General features: G+C 65.6%; 4 protein-coding genes across 7 annotated transcripts in view; 1 reads left to right on the forward strand and 3 right to left on the reverse strand.

The window, feature by feature from the left end:
* Positions 1–12,694, forward strand: part of NFIC (nuclear factor I C) — a 47,705-nt gene extending 35,011 nt beyond the window's left edge. For 2 of the 4 annotated variants that reach the window (XM_074851725.1, XM_074851724.1), the window contains exons 7-11: positions 920–1,048; positions 1,171–1,355; positions 2,921–3,080; positions 4,746–4,831; positions 6,858–12,694. In XM_074851725.1, the coding sequence (XP_074707826.1) occupies positions 920–1,048; positions 1,171–1,355; positions 2,921–3,080; positions 4,746–4,831; positions 6,858–6,875 (578 nt within the window). In that variant the 3' untranslated portion in view covers positions 6,876–12,694. The remainder of the gene's footprint in view (positions 1–919; positions 1,049–1,170; positions 1,356–2,920; positions 3,081–4,745; positions 4,832–6,857) is intronic. The other 2 variants (XM_074851726.1, XM_074851727.1) reach the window with 2 other exon arrangements.
* Positions 12,695–13,525: 831 nt separating this feature from the next.
* Positions 13,526–15,141, reverse strand: SMIM24 (small integral membrane protein 24). The gene is made up of 4 exons (XM_074851728.1): positions 14,897–15,141; positions 14,307–14,424; positions 14,127–14,165; positions 13,526–13,952 (listed from the first exon to the last, which is right to left on the reverse strand). Exons 1-4 carry the CDS (start codon positions 14,967–14,969, stop codon positions 13,859–13,861), a joined length of 324 nt encoding a protein of 107 aa, XP_074707829.1. The 5' UTR covers positions 14,970–15,141; the 3' UTR covers positions 13,526–13,858.
* A 1,669-nt stretch (positions 15,142–16,810) lies between these two features.
* Positions 16,811–20,230, reverse strand: SMIM44 (small integral membrane protein 44). Its single transcript, XM_074851446.1, has 2 exons — positions 17,373–20,230; positions 16,811–17,237 (listed from the first exon to the last, which is right to left on the reverse strand). The coding sequence occupies exons 1-2, from the start codon at positions 17,611–17,613 to the stop codon at positions 17,014–17,016; spliced, it is 465 nt and encodes a 154-aa protein (XP_074707547.1). The 5' UTR covers positions 17,614–20,230; the 3' UTR covers positions 16,811–17,013.
* A 132-nt stretch (positions 20,231–20,362) lies between these two features.
* On the reverse strand, positions 20,363–23,384 carry DOHH (deoxyhypusine hydroxylase). Its single transcript, XM_074851445.1, has 5 exons — positions 23,345–23,384; positions 22,606–22,952; positions 22,153–22,229; positions 21,730–21,967; positions 20,363–20,849 (listed from the first exon to the last, which is right to left on the reverse strand). Exons 2-5 carry the CDS (start codon positions 22,877–22,879, stop codon positions 20,533–20,535), a joined length of 906 nt encoding a protein of 301 aa, XP_074707546.1. The 5' UTR covers positions 22,880–22,952; positions 23,345–23,384; the 3' UTR covers positions 20,363–20,532.
* Positions 23,385–23,609: the final 225 nt, after the last annotated feature.

Genomic DNA, 23,609 nt, shown 5'->3' on the forward strand with positions numbered 1-23,609 from the left:
CACCAGTGGCCTGATCTGGGGCAGGGATGCGGGGGGGCGGCGGGGGCACTCAGCTGTGGCGGCGGGGGGGTTACGGCAATCCCGTACGGGATGTTCTGGGAAATCCTCCTAACGCCCGGCTGAGAAGGGGCTAAACCCATTACCGGGCCTGGGCCAAATGGCCAGGGCTAAAGCTGGGGTGGGGGGGGATTAGTGCGCCCGCTGCCCCCCCCGCAGCTCGGCCCTGAGCCATGGGGTGGCCCCGGGGCACCCACACGTCTGGCGCTGCACAGGGAGGGTCCTGGGGGCTGGGGCTGCAGGTCCCTGGAGGGGTCACCCCCCTCCCCACCCCGAGCTGGCACCTTTCTGCCTCCCTGGGAGCTCCTCACAAGGGCACCGGGGCGCCAGGGGACGTGGGTGCCCAGGGCAGGCTGCAGGGGCACCCGTGGGGGCACCCGCTTGTGCGCCTGGGGCAGACACGTGCACACGCGCAGAGCTGCGTCCACCTGCACACACACACACACGCATGTGCTTGCACGTGCAGTTGTGCACACAGGCACACACACACTCTCTGGCTAATGCCTGTCTGTGAACGCACGCCTGCACACGCGTGTGCACCTACACACACTCACTCAGGTGCAGACACGTGCACACACGCCGGTATGTGCACACCCACGCACACCATATGCTGGTGCGCACACGTGCACCCGCGGGTCACCCCTAGAGGTGCCCACCCGTGTGCACACCCTCCTGCACACGCACACGTGTGTGCGCACACACTCTCACCCCCACGCACCCTCCCCACACCCAGCCTGTCCCCAGGGCGCCCCTTGCCCCAAGGAACGAGCACCCCTACCCCGGGCCGAGCTGGCAGCAGCCCCGGGACTTCGGGGTCCCGCGGCGGGTGCTGGGGTGTGACGCCGCGCCTGGCTTTCCCCAGGCATCTCTCCCACCGTGAAGAAGACAGAGATGGACAAGTCCCCCTTCAACAGCCCGTCGCCCCAGGACTCCTCGCCCCGGCTGAGCAGCTTCACGCAGCACCACCGTCCCGTCATCGCGGTGCACAGCGGTGAGTGCCCTGGGGGGGACACACCGAGGCACGGAGCAAGGGGGTGAAGCGGGCGGGGGGCTGTGGCAGCGGCTACCTCGCAGTGATGCCGGGGGGGTCCCCCCTTGTGCTCTCGCCCGCAGGTATCGCTCGAAGCCCGCACCCGTCGTCTGCGCTGCATTTCCCCACCACCTCCATCCTCCCCCAGACGGCCTCCACCTACTTCCCCCACACGGCCATTCGGTACCCGCCTCATCTCAACCCGCAGGACCCGCTGAAAGATCTCGTCTCGCTGGCCTGCGACCCGTCCAACCAGCAGCCCGGACCGGTAAGGATCCGGCCCCATCCCTGCGTCCCATCACCGACCTCGCCGTGGGGCCTCGGGGGCTGCTGCCGGCTGGGCTGCCGGAGCCGTGTCCCCTGGATCATCTGCCGCCAGCGCCGTCACCGCCACCACCGCCGCCGCAATGGGGGGGTCGGGGTGCAATGACGGCACCCAGGGGCGGGCACCCAGCCCGTAGGGTGTCCTTACCGCTGCGGCGGGGGCTGAGCGGCTCTGGCCGGTGCCTTGCGTTGGTTCGGGAGCGCCGACTGCGCCTGGTTGGTGTTGGCACCTCGTTTCTCTGGCGATGGAGGTGCCGTCCCCTGGCTCAGCACAGGGGGAACAGGGCGGTGGGTGCCGGGGCTGAGCCGTCAGCTGGGGCTGGGGCGGGGGGGGTCTAGTGGGAGCGGGGTGTCTGGCAGGAGATGTGTGACCGTCGCCAAAGAGCCACTGTCCGCCACCGTGCCCGGGAGAGCGATGGGCTCCGCGTGGCCCGTCCGCCCGCGCAGCCAGCTGGTGACCCGTCAGCCCCGCCACTGCGCCGTGTCCCCCCGCAGCCCCGGGGGGTGGCAGGGCCCCACTGTGCTGCTGTGAGCCTTCCCTTGCCCCAGCACCCAGCACCCCATGCACCCAGCACCCCTTCTACCCAGCACGCCTTGTACCCAGCACCCCACGCACCCAGCACCCCACGCACCCAGCACCCTGCACACCCATCACCCCACACACCCAGCACCCCTTGTACCCAGCACCCCATGCACCCATCACCCCACACACCCAGCACCCCTTGTACCCAGCACCATGCACACCCAGCACCCCACACATCCAGTACCCTGCGCATACAGCACACAGTGCACCCAGCACCCCTTGTACCCAGCAACCTGCACACCCAGTACCCCATGCACCCACCACCACGCACCCCTTGCACCCAGCACCCCACACCCCCAGGCTGCCTTTGTGCCCGGAGCTGGGGGCTGGGGGTGGCTGCGTTCCCACTCCTGTGCCCCACACTCCCACTCTGCCCCCGGGGTGCAGAGGGTCTCGGGGACCCCCTCAGAGCTCTGCCCAGCACCCACCCGCCGCCCCTCACCGCTGAGGCCTGATGCCAGGGTGAGGGGCGCAGCCGCTCTTCCCCTGCGCAGCGGCTCAGTGCCGGGCTGCCGGAGACTGGATTTGGAGCAGCCCCCCCGCCACATTGCGCGGGGCGGGTCTGGTACAGGAGCCTTTGAGAGCCAGCACCGAGCCACGGCCGCGGGGTGCCCCTTCCCCACGGGTGAGCATTTCAAAGGCCTCCTGCCGCCGCGGAGAGGGGGGCACAGCGCCCCGGCTGCGGCATGAGCCACCACGGGGGCTCCCCACCCACCCCAAAACCCCCTGCGCCGCCGTGATTTCCCTGTTGCTGGCGCCGACCGTTCAGGGCTGCTCTGAGACCCAACAAACTCGTGTCAGCGGTGAGGGATGCTCTGCGCCTGTGCCAGGCAGCACCGGGGGCTCACCGGGCCGGCTTTGCCGGTGCTGCGCGTGCTTCCTAATGGCTTGTGCTGTTTGTTTTTCTGTCTGTGTTATGTCCCCAGTTAAATGGAAGTGGTCAAGTGAAAGTGCCCAGCCACTACCTGCCCACGCAGATGCTGGCGCCGCCACCTCCCCCCGGCATGCCCCGCTTGGCCGTCTCTCCTGACACCAAATCCACCACGACAACTACCGAGGGAGGGACGACCTCACCGACATCACCCAGTAAGCACCCCGCGGCGCCCACCCCTCTCCCCGGCCCGGCCGGCCCCCTCTTCTTGCAGCCCCCCCCGCAAGGTCCCCCCCACCATCTCAGTGCTGCTGGGGGGGTGTTGGCAGAGGTGGCCTCCCCGCAGCCGGGGAGAGGGCAGCAGCCGGCACACAATGAGTTTGCTGGGTCTCAGGCAGGTCGGAGCAGGCAGGGTTTGGGCAGGCGGCTGTTGGGTCCCCCAAGCCAGGGGGGTCCCATGCTGGTCCCAGGGACCAGCCCGAGCCCTGCGTCCCTCTGAGACGGCCAGGGGAACGGGAGAGGAGCCGCAGCGGTGCTCCCCCAAGCCGCTGTCCTGCCCAAACCCCCCCGGCGCAGGCAGGGCTCGTGGGGGAGGCTGTCGTCTCTCCGTGCCTCAGTTTCCCCAGCAGCTGGCGGCGGCGGTGCTGCCGGTGACGTGGGGACCAGCCGGCCTGGGTGCGGCGCTGGGGCTGGGGGCTGTGTGCCTGGCTGCGCCGCGCGGGGCTGCCGTCCTCTCGCTGCCACGGGGGTCCCCGCCGCTGGGGACCCCGAGCTGGTCAGGGGCTGTGAAGCGATGTGGGTGCAAGGACCATGTGTGGGCCCCCTCGGAGCTCTTGACGGGAGGCACCGGGGGTCCTTCGTTAGCAGCAGCAGCTGACAAGCTCGTCCCCCTCCACCCCACCTCAGGGGGCTTTAGCGCCTTGGCCAAGAGGATTTTGGTGCGCTGGGCCCGCGGCTGCAGAGGGGAGATGCTGGTGTCACCCCTGGGCTGGCGTCGGGGCGCGTGCCGCAGCGGTGGGACACTGTGCCATTGCAGCAATCCGCGAGGGGGTTGTCCCTGTCCCCATCCTGCTGTACCTGCGGGACACCTCCTGGTACCCCGAGAGGCTGCCACATCCCCACAGAGTCGAGCCCCGCCCGGGGGGCACCTTCCTGGGGGGACAGGCCACTGCTGGGTGCCACCAGCCGGCCGGTGTCGGGGTTACGTAGCGTGAAGCAATCAAAGCCTGTCTGGTCTGGAGGGGAGAGCTCGGCACGGCGTGGCCTGGCTGGTGACAGGCCCACGGCCACCGGGAGGGACCGGGCAGTGCCAGTCCCCCCCCGGGCTCAGGGAGGGCTGCACGCAGGGAACACGGGCTGTCCCCAAGGGGCGCAGAGGCCAGTTGGCTCCGAGCCCCCGCCCCGTGCTCCCCGGAAGCACCCTGCCTCCAACCGGGCTGAGCCCAGGAGCTCAGTGGGGCTGGGGGTCCCACTGCCAGACCCCCAGCTGGGGGGCGGAGGTGGCAGTGGGGGGGACGTGGCCCAGTGGAGCTGGTGGCTCCCGTTGTGCTCACCCCACGGCAGCTCCGCTCAGGAGGCCGCAGCGCCGGCACCGCAGGGGAGCACCCACCGGTCTGCGCCCGTACCCCGCAGGCATCTCGCCCCCCCCCTTCTGCCCCTCCAGCAGGGCACAGGCACGAGTGGCACTGCCCCAGGCGCAGCATCCCCAGTCTCCTCTCGCCTGCCGCTGGGGCACGGCCAGGGACGGTGCCTGGCCACCAGCTCCCGGTACCTGGGACGCCCGTCCCAGCAGTGCCAGGGCACGGGCCAGGCTCGGCCCCGGGGGGGACGATGGCGGTGCCACCGGCAGCCCCGTTAATGAGCTCTCGTTTGTTCCCCAGCCTACTCTGCACCAGGCACGCCCCCTGCGAACCGTTCCTTCGTGGGATTAGGACCAAGGGATCCTGGGAGTATCTATCAGGCACAGGTGAGAGCGGGGATGCTGCTGGGGGGACCCTCCTGCCCTCGCCCAGGGCACCGCCGCCGTGGCATCGCCGTGGGCATCGCCGCCGTGGGCATGGCCCTTGCGGGCATCCGCCGTCGTGGGTATCGCTGCCATGGTGTTGCTGATGTGGGCATCCCCGCCACGGCATCGCTGCTGTGGTATTGCCACCGTGGGTGTTGCCGCCGTGGCTGTGCCACCATGGGCATCCCTGCCGTGGGCATCCCCACCATGGGCGTGGCCGTTGCAGGCATCACCGTCATGAGCATCCCTGCCATGGCGTCGCTGCCGTGGGTATTGCTGCCGTGGGCATCGCTGCTGTGGGTGTTGCCACCGTGGCATCACTGCTGTGGGTGTAACTGCCACAGGCATCGCTACTGTGGGCGCTGCTGTCACGGGCGTCACCACCGTGGTGGCGTTGCTGCTGTGGGCATCGCTGCCTCACCATCGCCGCTGCGGGCACTGCCCCGCCGGGGCTGTCACCACCCGGTGCCCTGTGCCGGGGCCTCGGGCGCTGCTGGTGGCTCGGGGCCACCAAGGGTCCCCAAGGGCAGAGGGAGGCCGCTGCCATGCCCACGCCTGGCACCTTGCCCTCCTCTCCCCAGGCTCTGGCCATGCCCCACCTGGCACCACGCACGGCACAGCCGGGCTGCCCGCAGCATCCCCACACAAGGGGCACCGGGGCTGTGTGTCCCCTCTGCGGGTGGACACGGGCACCCTGCTCCTGCCCCTCGCGCCTGCCGGCTGCTCCGCGCGCAGCGGGATGTAGCGTGCGTCTTTCCAGGGACCGGTCATTAGTCCTGGGTATTTTTTAACCAGTGGTTCGTAAGGCGGCCCCAGCGCCTGGGTGGGCGCCGGCACTTGCCTCACCTGTGATACGAGTTGGCCGGCCTTAGCGGTCCCAGCAGGGGCAGCTTGGGGAGGCTGCACCCCTGCCCTGCGGGTGACGCCAGTGCCGGGGCAGCGGGGTCGGTGTGTGGATGGCACCGTGCTGGGGGCACGCCAGGGCGCTGCACCGGCCGGGGGCAAGTACTCGGGGCACGAAGTGGTGCCGTGGGGCACGCGGAGGTGCTGTGCTGTGCCAGGGTGTGAGCGCTCGGGGACCATGAGCTGTGCTGTGGGGCACCCGAGGGTGCTGGGCTGTGCCGTGCTGGGGTGTGAGCGCTCGGGGACCGTGAGCTGGGACACCCAAGGGTGCTGTGCCGTAGCAGGGGGCAAACACCGGGGCCCCGTCTCTGACCACAGCCCTGCCTCAGTTTCCCCAGTCCTACACGTGGGCAGAGCACCCCGAGGCCTTTGGGTCCCTGAGGAGGAGACACGGGGCAGTGCCGGGAGAGCCCAAGAGCAGCAGGGTGCAGGGACCCCTGCACCCCCAACCCCCCAAGGGTCACGGCCGCTTGCAGCCCCAGGACCCCGAGGCCCTTGTCCCTGTCCCTGCGTGCGTGTGCTCAGTCGTGCTCTGGGAGCCTCCCCAGGCCTCAGGGATGGGGAAACTGAGGCAGCGGGAACCGAAGTGGTGCCCCGCATCCCTGGGAGGGGTGGCTGAGACCTGCTGCTCTCGGGTCATGTGTGGCAGGGCCGGGAAGGGTTAAGGGAAGCGGCGGCCCCGAGCTGTCTCGTTGCCAACGGAAACCAGACATGAGGTAATCAGGGACAAACTTGAACTTGGGGCTGAGGTGGGGGGAGAAAATAGAAGGGTGGCAGGGGGCCACCCTGCAGGGTCCCCAGCCCTGCCACCCCCCACCCGTCCCCAAGCGGGACAGGGGAGCGTCGCCTTCGCCGTGGAGGTGCAGAGGGACCAGCCACAAAGGGGGATGTGGGTGGCCCCGGAGCAGAGGACTGACAAACTCGGTGCAGGAATGGGGATGCCAGCCCCGTGAGGGGCAGCAAGGCCAGCCGAGCAGGGTGACAGCATGGGGACAGCTGTCCCAGGTGGGGGGACACGGCAGGGGGACGGAGCAGCTCCGTGGCACAGAGCACTAACGCCAGCCTCTCTCTCCTCTCCCGGCAGTCCTGGTACCTGGGATAACCGCCGCCGTGCCGCCCCTTCGCCTCCCTTCTCCTCTGCTTTAGGCACCCCCAGAGGAACATCCCCGTCCCCGAGCACCAGGCCCAGCCTTGCGGTGACGACGGAGAGCGCGGACTCACGACGACGACGACGACGACAAGCAAAACCCACACCCGAAGAAAAGAGCGAGGGAAAGGAAGAAGGAAAAGGATCAAACTTTTTTAAAAAGGAAAAAAAAAAATACAAACAAAACAACAACCCATCCCAGGAGGACCTTCCCCCCCAACCCCGGCGATGCGCCAGAAAACAAAGAAACAGAAAAAAAAAGAAAAAAAAACACTATTATTTGCCCCGTCGGCCGGCGCCACGCCGAGACCTGACACAACTCGTGCCAGCGATGCCTCCCGGAGCAGCAGCGGGGCTGCGGCACCAGAGCCCTGCCGGCTGCTCGCCGGAGGGTCGGATATGCAAACGGCTCTTGACTCTCTCATTCTTGCCTCTATGTGAGTAGAAAAGATCAAACCCCCCCCACCGCCCCTCCCGGCCCCACGCAGACTCTCGGGGGGCCCCGGGGCCAGGGTGGGGCGTGGCGGGGTGGGGGGGACACCTCCTGCCGCCGGTTCCCAACGGCTGCGGCCACGCTCGCCGTCGGGGCAATGTGATGCTCCGTGTGGTGAAAGAGGAGCCCTGGGGACGGGCGACGCTGTGCTTCGGTGACACGGTGCCGTGGTGCTGCGGTGACGTGGTGATGAGGTGGCCCGGTGGCCCGTTGGCCAGCTCGGCTTGGTACGAGCAGGTGTCACAGCAGGAGGGGGGTGGGGGCTGCGGAGGGTGCGAGGCAGCGGGTGGAGATGGTCACGGCGGCGGTGGCACCCCGATTGCTGCGGGGACGCGGCGTGGGGACGCTCCCACCACGGCCCCAGCAGGACCCGGGCTGCCACCGTCATGCCGGGACACCGGTCACCGTGTCTCTGCGATGCCTTCCTCACCCCCCGGCGTGCACCGGCCCCGGCCCCACGTGTCCCCACGTGTCCCCATGTGTGTCCCTGTGTCCCCCTGCGTGTCCCCGCGCCGGGGGGGTCCGTGGGGCTGTGGTGTGGCGTGCGTCCGTGTGTCTGAGCTATGCATTCCTGTGGACAGGTACCAGGTGGATGGCGAGGAGAGGGTGCGCTCGTGTTGCACATTTTGTAGGAAATGCACTTTTTAAGAGGGAATCGTCAAAAAAAAAAAAAGAAAAAGAAGAAAAGAAAAAAAAAATCACAAAAAAGGAGGAGGAGGAGGAGGAGGAAGAGGAGGAGGAGACGGAGCCCCCGGCACTGGCTTGCCGGGATGGCTGGTTTGGGGTTTTTGGGGTTTTTTTTTTTTTTTTTTTTTTTTGGTAATACAAAAGGATGGAGAAAAAGAGCCCGAGCGAGGGCGAGGGCAGAGCCAGCCCCACGGAGCCCCTGGCCCCGCGTCAAGTGCCTCAACTGTGGCGGGGAGGGGTCCTGGGACCCCCGGAGGAGCCCCTGGCCAGGGGCAGCGCTGGAGGAAGCCCCCAGCCGTCCCCGTCCCGTGTGATGGCAGCGTGGCCGGGAAGGGGACACGGGGACGTGGCAGTGCCTTAGAGCAGAAGGACCTACACGGCGGCTGAGGCGAGGAGGAGGAGGAAGATGACGAAGGCACCCAGCGTCTCCAGCGAGATGGTGGCGGCCACAGAGGAGGCTGGTCCCAGGCGTGTCCCCAAAGGGACCCCAGGGAGCCCACGCCCCAGGGGACACCCCATGGGTGATGACAGAGAGAAGCCACCGTGGGATGTCCGGCAGCAGGGGATGTCACTGAGGTCACCACCGCCGCCCGCCTGGCCCCCTCCCCTGGCACCCTGAGCTGCCCCGTGGACCACTGGAGTCGCATCCCCCATCCCACCGGCCCCTCACTCCGCCACGCTTCCCACCCCCCCCGGGACGGCACAGCCCGTGGCGCGGGACCGGGGAAAGGGCTGACGCAGGAAATCCCGGGAGACAAAAAAAATAATCAAAAAGGACAAGAAAAGGAGAAAACCCACAAAAAAAAGAAAAAAAAAAAAAAAACACAACAAAAAAAGCGCTTGGCGGAGAGGGAAACCTGGTTTTTTTTTAAAGATCTGAGAAAAGAAACACATGAAAAAAAAAGAAAAAGACAAAAAAAAAAGACAAATAAACTGCATGGTGCTTTAACAGGATCTGGTGACCTGGCTCAACCCAGCCGCGGATGGCTGATGCTGTGCATGGCAGACTGTATTAACCGGCTCTACCTTCCCCCTTCAGCAAAAGAGAAAAAAAAAAGAGGAAAAAAACAAAAAAATTCTGTATAAAAGAAAAAAAAAGCCGTAAAAAAAAAAACACAAGAAAAAAAAAAATCCATGTTTTCCTAATTTGCACGAAATTTTATACCACATGATGTGCCTTGCCTTCGAAGACTAAGTATTACCGGACCCGATATCAGTGCGAGGGAGTCGCTGCATGCCCGGGGCTCCCGGGGGGCCGGGGGGGCCGGGGGCGGCTGCCCCCTCCCTCGCCTCCTGCATGGCTTCTTCTCGGCCGGAAAAAATCCCTTTTCTCTCTATTATTATCATTTTTTAACCAATTTTCCCCCTCGGAAATGTCTTCCAGTTGGTAATACTGATGCATCCTCTGCGCCAACACACCGGAATATGCAATAGCCGCTCGGCTGCACCGGCGAGGGGGGGTCCGGCCAGTGGGGTCCGGTGGGGGGGTCCGGCCACCCCTTTGCTTTGCCTCTCTCTTTTTTTTTTTTTTTTTCCTTCCCTTTTGGGGTTTTTTAATTTTGTTTTCCTGCTTACAGCAACCAAAGGCAGCGAGGCGGGAGGCAGCAGGGACCGCCCCCCCCCACCAGGGTTAGAGCCCCCCCCTTAGCGCTCGGGAGAACCCAGGGCTCCGGGCGCGGCAGGACGGACGAGGACACGGTCGGGGTCCCCGTGGGGAGGACCAGGAGTGGAGACCCCCATGGCCGAGCCGTCACAAGGGGCCACAGCGTCGCACACCCCCCTCCTTGGGGGCTGCCCCCCCCGCCCCCTTTTTAATTAGTTTTCAATGGCACGCAGGGCCGGGAGGGCTGAGCCTAGCTGCTCTCGTGACAGGAATGGAACCGTGTGAATGTAGCTGTGCCCCCCCCAGGGCTGGTGTCAGGGGGGGTTGAAGCCCCCCCCACCCTCCATCCCGATCAGCTTCATCTCCGGGGGTCCGGCTGGTGCGGCGGGGAATAGGCAAAGTCCTGGCAGGAGGTTCCCTCTCACCACCAGTTTGCCTGTTCCCTGCTGTGCCAACCGCCAAGCGGGGTTCCGACACCCCCAAAAAATCCAGAATTTGCCTTAAAACCCAAGCGTCCCGCCAGCCAGAGAGAGAGAGACGTACACCCCCAGCCCCCCTGAGGCTGAGGACTGACGCAGGTCGTGACACCGATGGGCGGGTGGCACCGCACGTCACTGCTGCTTTGTGATGAAGAAACGTTGTCGTCAGCATTTTTCTTAATTTTGAATTTTTTTTTTTTTTTATGGTGTCCAGAAATATCAGTGGGGGGTGTCATGTCCCACTGGGGTCTCGGCAACCAGTGCGGTTTGTTGGGGGTCCCACAGGGCAGGGGAACATCCTTGGGAGACTCTTCTTTATGCAAGGTGCAGTATTGATTTCTGCAAGGACAATGCAACGCAGGGAGCGGGAGGTTAGCGTCCAGTTGGGGGAAAATGTAAAAAAATAGAACTAAAAAAAAAAAAAAAGAGAGAAAATTTAAAAAAAAAAAAATTAAAAAGGGTTTTAAGGCTAGAAAAGGATCAGCTCAAAGCAAAAAAAAAAAAATTTTCAAAAGCATTTCTCAGTGGTGACCAGAGTGACAGCCAGCGGAGGGAGGGAGGGAGGAGGGGGCACCCGGGGCAGCCCCCCCCGTCCAGCCCCCCCAGCGAGCGTGGGGTCTGGGGGGAGGCGAGGGGCGCTGGCGCCCCTCGGGCCTGGGCCCCCCTGCCCTGAGGAAGCCCCTGGAGCCCCTGGCCCCACGGGGGCACCGGCTGGGGTCCCCCCCCACCCCCCCACTTTTGCTGCCTTTACCCCCGGGGCCGGCAGCACGTCTGGCCAGGCTGCGGCCGCAGCCCCCCAAAACCCGCCCTCGGCAAGAAAAGCACCTTAAAACATGTTAAAAACAGGCAAAAAATAATCAACTCGACACCCCCTTCCCCCAGCCCGGCGGGCAGCAGCAGGGGGGGTCATGCCCGGGGGTTTTCCTTGGGGGTCCGGGGAGCCCCCGCCACCCCTGGTGTCTTTGCACTGCTCCCCCCGACACCCACCACCCCGGGGCCGCAGCCCCCCCGGCTCTGCCCAAAGGGAATATGCAAACTCCCCCCCAGACACCTTCCTGGGGGGCACCGGCCGCGTGGGGACAGGGGGGACGACCACTAATTTTTATTATTTTTATTTTTTTAATCGTTCTCCCTTTTTTTTTTTTTTTTCCCAATCCCCCCGCGGCCTCTGGGCTCAGTGGCCACAGTCGGGGTGGGCGCAAAGCGGGGGAGGACCCCGTCAGTGGGAACGCTCCGGGGGGGCCCCCGGCAGGATGGGGATGTTGGGGGGGGGGGTCCGCTCGACAATCACCGCGCCCGGGGCTCCCGCGGGGGTTTCATGCACTACAGTCTCTCCTAGAGGGTTTTTAGTCGGGCTCGTCGGCTTAAAAGAATTAATTAAAAATAGTCCTTGTGACCTATAAATAAAAAAAATTAACCTGTACATATATATATATATCTCTCTCCACATATATATATATGGGGCTGCAGGGGCCGGAGGTGGGCGCGGGTCCCTGCGGGCCGACACACAGTTAAGGTACTTTAAAGCGCAAAGGAATATATATATATATAAAACCCTATATATATATATATATGTCTTGTTTGTTGTTGTTTTGTTTCTTTTTTTTTTTTTGTACTATGAGTTTGGAATTGCTGCTTTCTGTCCCGCAGCCTCCCGCCGCCGCCTGGGCTGGGCCGCACCCATGGGTGCCCCCCCCGTGCAGCAGCACCCACGGGTGCCCCCGTGCGATGCCCGCAGGCGGGCGGGAGCGGAGGTGGAGACAGAGCTTGGACGGGGGCGGGGGGGGGGGGGGGGAAACCCCACCCCCGGGGAAAAGAGCGGCAAAAAGGAGAGAAACCGCCCCAAAAAGGCGTCGAGGCGGCAGCCGGCAGGACCACGACTCACACCCATACCAAAAATCCCGCCGCAGTGCCTCCGCGCCGCCGGCTGCCCTCGCCCGCCTTTTCGGGGGGTCCCCCCTCCCCGCCCCGCGGGGGGGGGGTGGGTGCCCCCTCCTTCGCAGTTATATTTTACTAGTTAGCCGGATTCTCGCTTCTCGCTTGCCACAGCCGTTACACACCCGCCGAGTGCACCAGGGCCGCGAGCTGGGGCCGGGCTGCCCCCCCCCGGCTGTGCCCCCCCCCCAGCCCCTGCATGACCCCCCCCGAGCCCCCCGCTCGCCTCCCTGGTGCTTCACGATATTTGATTATACCATTGTATGCAGCCATTACCGATAGCCGCCGCTCCTGCCTACATACCAGTTACTGACCGTGACTATGGATTTTGGGTTTTTTTTTTTTGGTTTTCTTTTTTGTTTTGTTTCTTTTGTTTTGGGTTTTTTTTTTTTGTTGGTTTTTTTTTTTTTTTGGTTGTTTCCCCCCCCTCCCCTATGCAAAAAAGAGAAAAAGAGACAAAAAAGAAGAAAAAAACAAAAAACTGACACACAAAAAAAAAAGATTAAAAAAAGAAAAGGAAAAAAAAAGACAAAAAAAAAAAATGTATAAAAATTAAACAAGCTATGCTTCAACTCCAGCCCGCCTCCGCCCTTCCTTTGCTGCCCCCAGGGGAAACTGAGGCACAGTGCCCTGCCTGGGGAGGAACGGGGTGTCCCAGCCGCGGGGGGGCACTGGGGTGTACTGGGGTGTACTGGAGCAGAGCCATGCCATGCTCATCACCCCGGAGCGGGGACCCCACCCATGGGTGCTCTTGGCCAGGATGAGGAGGGTGGCAGCAGCGCCCCGGGGCGCCCCCGCAGCCACGCGGTGCAGGGAGGTGGGGCCGGGACAGGCGCGGGGGGGGGACACGGACACGGGTGGGTGCAGCCGTGGGGACACGCTGCAGCGAGACCTCGGCCACACGACATCGCCACCTCGTGCACGTGACATCGTCGCCTTGGCCCGGGTGATGTTTTGGCCCTCACCTGTACGACGTCGATGGCCGAAGCTGCACGTCACCCGTCACCCCCCCAGTCCCCATCGTCCCCGTCCCGAAGAGCTGCTCAGGACAGCGGGGGGTGCTGAGGCCGGACGTCCCCCCCAGGCTGTCCCCAGCCCCCCATGACACCTGTCGGTCCCCGAGCACCCCGGGGTGTGGGGCAGGACGCCTGGGTCCGGGGGTGTCGGGGGGGCAGCGGTGTGGCCGGACACTGGCTCTCAGCCGTGCTGAAGTCGCTGAGGCCTGGCAGCTTGTTGCATGTCAGGAACCCGCCATTGTCCCCTGGCCCCGTGGCACCCAGGGGTGCCCCTGCACCCAGGCCCCTCGGGGGCAGAGGGGGAGCATCACGGGCCCCATCCTGAGGGTGCGGAGCCCCGCAGGGGCCGCGGGGACAGCCCCGTCCCCGGCACGGTGACACCAGACGCTTGATGCTGGGGCAGGCTGGGGACCTTTAGTGGGGTACAGCCAGGGCCACCCCCTTCCCCCCACGGGCAGGACCCCCCGCCGGCCCAGGGCTGGGGTCGGGGGGGGGGGCGGGGGGGGCCCTGCTCCTGTCGCCCACCGCCGCCCTCCCCGATCCACTCCGGCAGCTGATCCACTCCGGGTCTTGGCGGCAGCCGAGGCCACCGCAGCACGTCCCGCCCCGCGGCCGACCCACAAAACCCGGCGTGGATTTCTGCCCCGCGGACGGGGCTGAGGGCGTGGTGCCCGACCGAGGGTCCCCAGAGCCGAGCACCGGGCAGGCTGGGGACGGCCACCGCCTCAGAAGGACGTGACCTTGCTCCGCTCCTCGCCGTTGCTCTCCTCGTCGCTGTCCTTCTCAGCCGCCGCGTTGGCGTGGCCGCCGTGCTCCAGCCTGCCGGGAGGGGGGTGTCAGCGAGGGCACCCCAGTCCCGCTCCTCTTGGGTGTCACCGTCACCTTCAGCCACGCCAAGGGCACGCCGGGCCATGCACAGCACCGCCGGCATGGGGCTGTCCCCGGGGGGAACCGAGCCCGGCCGGGGGTGCCCAGCACCAGCCCCAGTGGTACCTGTCAGTGCCCGGGGTGTCCTGGAGGCCGCTCTGCTTCCTGCCAGGGGACAGAGGGGCTGAGGGGTGCGCGGGGCCGGCCCCATCCCACCCTGCAGCACCCTGCTCCCAGCCCCGGGCAGGGCCAGCGCCTGGGGGGGCCAAGGGGGGCGTGGGGTGCGTCCCCGCCGCACCGGCCCACCTGCGCATCCTCATCTGCCAGAGCCGGTTGACGAGCAGGAGCACGAAGACGATGAAGAGGAAGATGACGACGGCCGTGAGGCCAACGAGCCAGGGCTGCAGCTCCTTGGGGCCGGTGCCTGCGCGGCGGGGAGGATGGCGACAGAGACGAGGACGGGGATGGGGACAGGGGTGGGGACAGCTTCAGGGGAACCCCATCCCGCAGGGAATGGGACCCTGCCGCCCATGGCACAAGAGTCCCGACTGTGCTGAGCCTGGCACCGGGGGACACTGGGGACACCAGGGGACATCGGCAGGTGCCCATCGCCAGCCCCTCCCCACCACCCCTCAGGTGCTGAGGAAGCCACCCCCAACACAGCCGACCCGTCCCTGGAAGAGGGTGGGGGTGTCTGGCACGGTGGGGAACACTGGGCACAGCCAGCAGGTACCCCCAAATCTTTCTGCTTTGCTGCCAGAATGGTTACTGCCAGGGCACTGGGACAGACTGGTCATACTGGGAAGGTGTCCCAGGAGCTGATCCGATGCCCTGGGGCGGGTATGGTCACCCCCCCCTGGGGCACAGGGGTACAGAGGGGCTGTGGGGGCACCTACCAGCCTGTCCCCGGGCGGTGGCGACGAGGACGAGCAGGACCAGGAGCGAGAGGGGCTGCGAGACCCCCGGCATGTTCGGGTGGAAGCTGGCAGAGGGCTGGGGCACGGCCGGATCCTGCACCCCACACCACTGGCACTGACTGCGGCGCTGCTCTCTGCCCCCGGGGCCAACAGGCAGCTTTTATTGGGCTCAAGAGGACAAGTGCCACCAAGTGCCATGGCAACGTGGCTCCTGTAACCCTTGGGAGGTGGCACCTCTCCCCCCGGCTCGGGCACCAGCACCCAGCAGCCACCACCTTGGGGACAATGGTGGCAGCCCCGTGTGCTCACGGCTGGTGTCCCCTCCCCGGGTGGGTGCGTGGATGGGGGAGGGAGGGATGGATACAGTTGGATGGGTGGGGGGGTGTTTGGAGGGAAAGACGGGTGGGTGAGTGGATGGACAGACAGATGGACAGGTGGATGGATGGAGGGACGGAGGGAGGGAGGGACGGATGGCTGGAAGGAGGGATGGAGGGATGCATGGGTGGATGGAGGGATGGAGAGATGGAGGGAGGGATGGAGGGATGGAGGGGAGGGGGTGGATGGAGAGAGAGGTGAGTGGATGGATGGTCAAAGGATGGACAGAGAGATGGGTGGGTGGATGGACAGAAGGGATGGATGGAGGGAGGGACAGATGGATGGAGGGAGGGAGGGACAGAGGGATGGATGGATGGATGGATGGATGGATGGATGGATGGATGGATGGATGGATGGATGGATGGATGGAGGGATGAAGGGATGGAGGGATGGAGGGATGGATGGACGGATGCATGGACGGGTGGGTGGGTGGATAGAGGGACAGACAGATGGACAGACGCACAGAGGAGTGCCCACCCCTCCTGCTGCCCCATCCCAGTCTCTTCCCTCACCGCACCCCCGTCCCTGCTGGGGCAGATCCGGGCCAGTGTCCCACCCCCACAGACATGGTCCCCGCCCTGTCATGTCCTGGGAACACAGAGGGGAGATGGACAGTGCCAGGCCACCCCCCGGCTCTCATCCCAGCTGGGCCCCAGATGCAACGGCTGGTGCCAGCAGGACCCTGTCACATGCCCAGGGAGTGCCCGGGTAGCATGAAGAGATAAATATTAACGGTGTTATCAGCGAGAGCTTGGCGTGGCAAGCTGCTCCCCTCCGTCTCACAGCCCCCACCTGCCGGGGCACAGGGAAAACTGAGGCACGGGGTGGCTGGCGGCACCCCAGGGAGGCACCGTGGGCTTCAGCAGGGCCACCCAGCCCGTGGCGATTCCCCAGGGGGTGAAGAAGGAGCCTGGAGACATGGGGACAGGGTCCCCACTGGAGGGATGGGGGGGGTGTCCAGCCCCAGGCTGGGTTTAAGGCAGAGAATGGGGGTCCATTCGACGCGCCCCCCATCCCCAGTGCCCCCACCCAGAGCCCAAGTGGTGCTCATGGGTGCTTTTCCCCCCACGACTGGCTGTGGGTGCCATGGAGTTCTGCCCCACTGCGGGGGGTGCACGGCCTGGCAGTGTCAAGGCACCCAGGGGTCCAGCAGGAGCAAATCCAGCCTCAGCTGTTCGTCTGTCTGTCCCTTCCCGCGCGTCTGCGCGTGGTTGCACTGACGTGGGCCTCCCTGTAGGCACGAGCCTGTGTGTGTGTGTGTGTGTGTGTGTGTGTGCACCCACGACCATGCCCCCTGCGCCCACACGTGTCTGGGGTGCTCCCCCATGCCAGGGGTTTGCACCCCCGAGCACCCACCTTTCCACGCGTGTGCATCCACATCTGTCCCTCCCCACGCGCCCGTGCCCGGGGGCCAGCGCAGCTCCGCCGAGGGATGCTGCTGTCCCCAGGTGAAGGTTGAGGTGTCCCAGCCCTGCCACCTCCCTGTGCCCATGCCTGGCTAAGAGGTGAGCAAGCAGGGCTGGAGCAGGCTGCTTTATTGGGGGGCAGCAAGAGCAGCCCCGAGAGAAGCGTGTGGGGTTGTGCCGAGGACGGTGAAGCCACGTGCCAGCACCGGGCAGCGTTACCCCTGCACCCGAGTCGGGGGCCGGGGGCCATGCTGTGACCCAGTGGCCAGGCATGGCTGAGGGGTCCTGGTGGTGGCGGGGCCGGGTCTCCCGGCCCTAGAAAAACCTCTTCTTGCGGGTGTCGGCGAAGGAGATGGAGCTGCGCGGGGCGGTGGTGAGCAGCCCCAGCGGGATGTCCATGCCGGGCAGGCCACTGGCGCCTTCATCCTCGGGTTTACCCTCTGCCAGCACCATGTCCTCATCCAGCCACTCCACCTCCGGCACGGTCCCCTTAGCCATCACCACCTTCTCCTCCTCCGGCTTGGGCCCAAACGCCCAGTCTGTGGGGGCAGACACAGAGCCATCAGCAGCACATCCCCCCCAGGCAAAGCCTCTGGGTTTGGGGGACACCCCTCGCTCCCCACCCAGCCCCGGAAGGAGCCCCAGAGCTCAGCCCTGCTCTGGGCAGCACTCACCAGCGAAGTCGTGCATCAGGTCCTTGATGAGGTGGCCCACGATGGCATATGCCACCAGCAGCACCAGGGTGGCTGCCATCATCAGGTAAAGGACATAGCGGGGCAGGCGGATGCTGTCCAGGGCGGGGGGCTTGTAGTCCACGTACAGCACCCCGTCCTCCTCGGGGGGATACTGCAGCAAGTGCCGCGACCCCCACACCTCCCCGGTGCCAGGGAGTGGGGTGCCCCCTGCCAGGGCCATTGCCAGTTCCCCCCACGCCCCAGCCCGGAGCCACCGAAGCCTCTGCCGCAGAGGGGGCTGCAGGGGAGAAGTGGCATCAGGGTCTGTGAAGCTCCTCGGTGCCAGTGGCTCACGGGGACAGCGGGGTCCCCATGCCCGGTGGCAGTGCCACTCACCCTCCGTGCGACAGGGAGCCGCTCACCCGCTGCCACCAAAGGACAGAGCATCCACGGGAAGGAGCTTAGTGCCTGCTAATCCGGGCACAGCCCCGGCAGGCTCAGCCTGGGGGGTGACCAGCAGGCTCTGACATGGCTCGGGGTCCCAAGAATCTACCCCTCTGACAGCACCACAGGTACCGCCACCCCTCTGGATGTAGGGAACCGTCTGCAGCTGGAGAAAGTCCAAAGGCAGGGATGGGGAGGGACACCCCGAGGCCTCCCCCCCTCCCCTGAGCTTGGTTAGATCCCTCGGCAGGCCCCAGATCCCCCGAGCAGATGGTGTGAAATCCCAGCAGCAGTGCCCTGTCCCGGAGGACACGGCGCCCTCCGAGCAGGGAGGGGATGGGCAGAGGGGATGGGCGCTGCAGTCCCACGCCGGGGGGAGGCCCCACGGGGCCCCATTTGCTGCGCAGAGTCCAGCTGCAGCCAAGCGGCCCACAGCGAGGGGCTGTCACTGCCCAGAGCTTCGCCTCGGCTGCTGCGTGCGGCACCCTGGTGCCCAGTGGGGCTCCTCCAGCAAGGGGCAGCCTGCAGAGGGGTGCAGGGTCCAGGCACCACCCAAAAGCGATGTGCTCTGCACCGGGAGGGCGCAGGGTTCGGCCTCGACCAGCAGCAGCCTTGAAAAAACCAAACCTGAATGCTTCCCAGGGTGGGTGAGCCAGGGGAAGGACCCACGACGGCTCGGTGCCAAGTCAGGGCTCAACGCCTGAGCTCTCCTCCACTCAGGTCACCCCAGCAAGATCCTGGCTGCAAAAACGCCAGTTTTCTTCCAATTTGGGTTTAAAAGGCATTTGAGGGAGTGGAGGCAAACGCTGGCACAGAGAGATTTGCAAACAAGCCTGCATGGTCTGAGTGAACTACCTGTGAAAACGCTGGAGAAAAAAAGGCTGGGGCAGGCGGGGCGATAAGCAGGGACAAACCCCCGGGCAAACACCGGGAACCCCGCAGGCAGCGTGCCCAAGTCCACACGTCAGCAAGGGCCCGGTGCAGAGCCGGCAGCTGCCTTACATCGATAAGGTCGCAAGGGGGAATGGCACGTCCCACCACCCCACCCCATCACCCGCAGGGGATGCAGATGGGTGCAGAGACACCCTAAAGCTTGGCGGTGGGTGCTGGCTGGGTCCTGCCTGGTAGCCAGGGGCTATGGAGGATGAGGGGAGGGCAAGAAGCCCCCTAACAGCTGCTGAAACGGTGCGAAAACGTCAGGTCTTTGTCTCCAGTGCTGAGGAACAGAGGATCAGTGGCCCCGCTCCTCCACATCACACACGAGCCACCCTCCATCCACAGCAGCTGGGCACACAGATCTGACTTCCAGCAAGTGTGTACAGACCAAAATCGATCATGTCTCCAGTAAAACCCCGTTCCGTGGCACCCTGAACTGGGCCAGGCTGGGCTGGGGCTCCCCGCTCCAGCTGCGTCCCCAAGCACCAGAGCCCCGTGGACGCCGAGGCGGCTGCAGCAGCAGCTTTAGGGACTAAGAGGATTGAGCCCGGGAGCAACTCACAGGGAGACTTGGGTCAAGGGGAAAAGCCCCGCCAGCAGGATGCCAGTCCCTGGGGTGCAGTGGGACTCCGCTGGCCCCTCCGCTGGGCAGCACTGTGGGGGCTCCTGGGGCACCCCATGAGCAAGGTCTGGCCCCCTCCCCAGGCCTGCCAGGGAGGGGGGGAGGAGGGGCTTACCCCATGCCATCCGGGACCCCACCCCATGCTCTCTCCTCCCATTACAGTTCGACTTGATCTTAAAAGTCTTTTCCAGCCTAAATGATTCTGTTCTATGATTCTATCATGGCAGCCCCAGGGCTCCTTGCTGAGGCCCAACCCTGAGGAGCTGGGTGCATCCCACATCTGGGCAAGGGTTAAATCACAACTCGACTCATGCGGGAGCTCTCCCCCCCCAGCTTTATTCCCTGGCAGCCCCCCGTGCCCACACTGAGCTGCCTGGGGGGTTTGGGTGCTGGGTGACGGCAGCAGACACCAGCCTCAGCCCTCCCAGGTCTGGTTAAATGTGGGGGAAAGTCTGGACAGGCCCTGCCTCACCCTGTAAGCCCTAATGGCAGCGCCGTTCCCTGCAGAAAGAAGCAGTGCAGCCAAATCTTCCAAACTTTGCCATGAAACAACCCCCATCCCAGGGCAAAGGCTGCCGCAAGCACAGCCCTGGCCTGCCCCGACAGGAGAGGCCAAACCCACAGCAGCTCCTCCACCGCAGAGGCAAGGAGGGACCCGACTCAGCACCAGTATGAAGGGCGATTTGAAGGCATTGCACTGCTACAACCTACAAGAGCGGGTACCCAAAGCCAGCCCTGACCCCCCCAGCAGAGCTAAGGCAGGGAAAGTGGAGCTGTTTCACACTGAACCGCCACAGCAGCACAAGCCCGGAGCAGCCCCAGGCCCTGCACAGCCACGACAGGCTCCGACGTGCAGAGCAGAGCCCACCCGATCCAAGCCCTGAGCCAGGCTGCGGGCAGACAGTGCTGATCCTGGCAGGGAAAAAGGGGCAGATCCAGGAAACAGGGGGGGTGGCAGGGCAGGGGGCAAGTAACAGCTCAGCCTGGATTTGGAGGGAGAAAGTGGCTGTAATTGTGCCAGAGAGAAAATCCAGTTCCTCCTCCACCTCCACCGCGGCAAGGCATGGATCCACGTCGATGGAGGCAGCCGTGAAAACACAGCAGGGCAGGGGGGGAGGCAGCGCACCCAGTCCGTGCCCCCCCCCCCCAAGCTGGGGCTCAGGCGGAGGCCTGCAGCTTGCAGAGCCCGTCGGCGTACTGGAACTGGGCGCTGTTCTCATACTCGTACATATCCAGCGCCACCTCGCAGCTCTCCCGCACCACCCGCTCCTCGTCGTGGGCGAAGGCGCGCAGGGTCTCCAGGCAGGAGGGGCGGGCGATGGAGCCCAGGGCCTCGGCGCACTCGTGGCGCACCATGGGGCTCTCGGTGCGGCTGCACAGCGCAGCCGTCAGCTGCGGGACACAGGCCTCATCCTGCATCTGGCCCAGCACGTACCCGATCTCATGGCGGAAGAGCGCGCTGCCGCAGCGCAGTCCTGCGGGGAGGAGGCAACAGTGAGCTGCCACTGCTCCCCGAGCGCCCGGGGAGGCTGGGCCGGAGCCCCCCCACCCAAAAGCTGGGGGACACCATGGGGGCTTTTGGGCAAGGGCTGTCCCACCCTCCTCCCTGACCCTGCACAGCCAGGGCAGCCCCGGCAGCGTAGGGACACCCTCCCGTGACAGCAACACCCTCAGCTGCCGTGGGGAGCCTGCCCTGCCCGGGGGCCGCCTGCCCCACCAGCCCGAGGCAGACTGGCAGCACAGCCACAGGCTCGAGCCCTCCCGTGCCACAGGACTGAGCAGCCACAGCAGGAGCTCACAGATCCCCCCACACCTCGTCTCGCAGTGCAGACGCACCCTCAGCTCATCCCAGATGGCTGGAAAGCCGCCTCCTCCTTCCCTTGGGCTGGGGAGTGGGTCCAAACGGTTCCTGGGCTGGTGCTTTGCTCCATCCCCACTCAGGAGACGTTCACTCCCCTCTCCAGAGCTATTCCCAAGCCGCAGGGTGAGGCTGGCAGCCTCTGACTTTCCAGAATGGGAGAGCAGGACCCCGACACCGTGGGGCCAAGTCCCACCAGGTCAGACTGGTTGGTCCCAAGCCAACATTACAGACTGTGCCCTCTCTCACCCCTACCCACGGAGAAAGGGCGCCTGGAGGACAGCAAGAGGGCTGTGAAATACCAGGGAGCACAGAGCACTTTGAGATGTGGCTCCTGCAAGCAAGCAGGGGGACAGCAGCTCTAGAAACAAACGTGTGAAGAGCCTAAGAGGAGCCCTGCAGCTCTGGCAGCCCTGGATTTGGGAAGGGCCAATCCTGGATTAACCTACACAGATTTACAGCAAGGAGACTGCAGGCAGCCTCACACTGGCTCTTACCGTCCGCCAGCGCCAGCACAGCAGCCTGGCCCCCCAGGTTTCGCAGGGCAAACATGGCCCTGTAGCGGTCGAACAGCGTGTGGGACTCATCCAGGAGGGTTTCACGGAGTTTGGCGACGTCCGTCTCCTCAGCGGGGGGAGCAGGATCCACGGACAGGTAGGGGCTGGCACCCGGCTCCTGCTTGTTCTCCTGCAGCCACTCCAGCCTCTTCACTGCCAGCTGACACGTCTCTGCCACCTGCAGGGACAGGGACACAGCCCTGGCTGGGGGACAGAGCTCCCGGATGGCAGCTGGGCACCAGCACACAGCAGGATGCCACTCCTGGTGTTCCTGTCCCCAGCCAAGGGCTGCCCAGGAGACCTGCCTCACTCTCCTGGACCAGCAGCGCTGCAGCCCACAGGAAGAACCCCAAAGAACCTCACCTCAACCACGGGATCGCCCGAATAGCGTTTCAGAATATCCAGCACATCGGGATTCCCGATCGCACCCAGGGCTTCACCTGAAGGAAGGACGTGGGAAGGACGTGTCAGGATGTTATCAAGGACACCCTGCTGCATCCTCCAGCACAGCCTGGCCCCACTCTGAAGTGGCAACACAGGCCTGACTCTGACCAATCCTAAATGAGCCAGCCTGGCAAATAAACATGGCAGGAGCCAGGCTGGCCAGCAGGAAGGGGAAAGCTTGGCCAACCAGTCCGGTCAGGGCTGGCCAGGGGATGTGGTGAGGCGGTTACGTGCCTCAGGGTGTTCCAAGCCATGACGCCCAAGCTGGATCAGGCCATCGTGAGCTGTTCATTATGGGGGAAGCACCTGCAAGTCCCAGCTGCAGGCCGGACCCCTCCGCTGCACCCGCAGCTGCAGGAGCTGCCATCGTACCTGCCTCGTGCCTGACCATGGGCTCCTGGCTGGTGTCCTCCAGCACCCGGATGAGCACAGGGATGGCCGCCTCGTCCTGCAGCTGGCCCAGGCAGTAGGCCAGCTCGTGCTTCAGCAGCGCTGAGCCATCCCCAAAGGCCCGGCTGATCCAGTCCACAGCCGCGCGGCCGCCCAGGTTGCGCAGGGTGAAGAGGGCCCGGAACCGGGCGGGTAGGGGCTGGGCTGCGTCCACCAGCGTCCGGCCAATGGCCTCCACCTCCTCCTCTGTCCCCATGGCTCCGGCAGAAGCTGGAGGGCAGGATCCGGTCGCACGCAGGCCTCTGGCGGGGCTTCTCCCGGTCACGCTCCTGCACACGGGGAAGGCAGTCAGGGGGACCCTGGGAGCAGCTCCCGGGGCCAGGGGCGCCCTCAAACACCGCTCCCTCAGCCCGGGGCAGGGAGGGCAGCGGCCCGGCAGCTGCCGCGGGGGTGAAGGGGGCGCCGCGGCGCAGCGGGCGAGCCCCGGTCCCGGGACGATGGCCCGAGCAGAACCAGACCCTGGGACCGCGCCTGACCCCATGGGAAGGGCCCGGCCCCGGCTTGACCGGATCCCCGGGACGGACACAGAGCCCCCGCCGCGACCACGCCAGCCCTGCCCCGTTCAGCCGGGGCCGCCGGGCCGGGCCAGGCCCTGACGGGGCGGAGGGAAGGCCCCGAACCGGGGAGGCCGGACGCGCCCCGGGCCGGTCCCCGAGCTCACCGCAGGCCGCCATGTTGCTCCGTCACGTGACCGCCCCAGTGCCTCCTGCCAGGCACTTCCGGGTGGGGTCCGCGGGGCGGCGGCGCATGCGCGGGGGGCGCTGCCATGGCCGCCACAGCGCCCTGCGAGGGGCGGGGGCTGCGGCGCTGCTCAGCCGTGGGGAGCCGCTTCCCGGGAAGCTTCGCCCCAAGCCGCCGCCCCTCCGCTACCGCGCCGCGGCGAGGCGGGGGGCAGCCGGCAGCCGCCGCCCTCCCGGCGGCCCGGG

Source organism: Strix uralensis, chromosome 27 (genome assembly GCF_047716275.1).
Source record: "Strix uralensis isolate ZFMK-TIS-50842 chromosome 27, bStrUra1, whole genome shotgun sequence".
Taxonomy (NCBI): Eukaryota; Metazoa; Chordata; class Aves; order Strigiformes; family Strigidae; genus Strix; species Strix uralensis.

Bases quoted from the DNA above. Each gene is read 5' to 3' on its own strand.
- DOHH (XM_074851445.1), bottom strand. From the start codon at position 22,879: ATGGGGACAGAGGAGGAGGTGGAGGCCATTGGCCGGACGCTGGTGGAC. The intron at 21,968-22,152 runs GTGAGGTTCTTT...CTGTCCCTGCAG, and splicing joins CGGGCGATCCCGTGGTTGAG to GTGGCAGAGACGTGTCAGCT. The intron at 20,850-21,729 runs GTAAGAGCCAGT...TCCTCCCCGCAG, and splicing joins TGTGCTGGCGCTGGCGGACG to GACTGCGCTGCGGCAGCGCG.
- SMIM44 (XM_074851446.1), bottom strand. From the start codon at position 17,613: ATGGCCCTGGCAGGGGGCACCCCACTCCCTGGCACCGGGGAGGTGTGG. The intron at 17,238-17,372 runs GTGAGTGCTGCC...CTGCCCCCACAG, and splicing joins CCTGATGCACGACTTCGCTG to ACTGGGCGTTTGGGCCCAAG.
- SMIM24 (XM_074851728.1), bottom strand. From the start codon at position 14,969: ATGCCGGGGGTCTCGCAGCCCCTCTCGCTCCTGGTCCTGCTCGTCCTC. The intron at 14,425-14,896 runs GTAGGTGCCCCC...CCCGCCGCGCAG, and splicing joins CACCGCCCGGGGACAGGCTG to GCACCGGCCCCAAGGAGCTG. The intron at 14,166-14,306 runs GTGGGCCGGTGC...GTCCCCTGGCAG, and splicing joins TGGCAGATGAGGATGCGCAG to GAAGCAGAGCGGCCTCCAGG.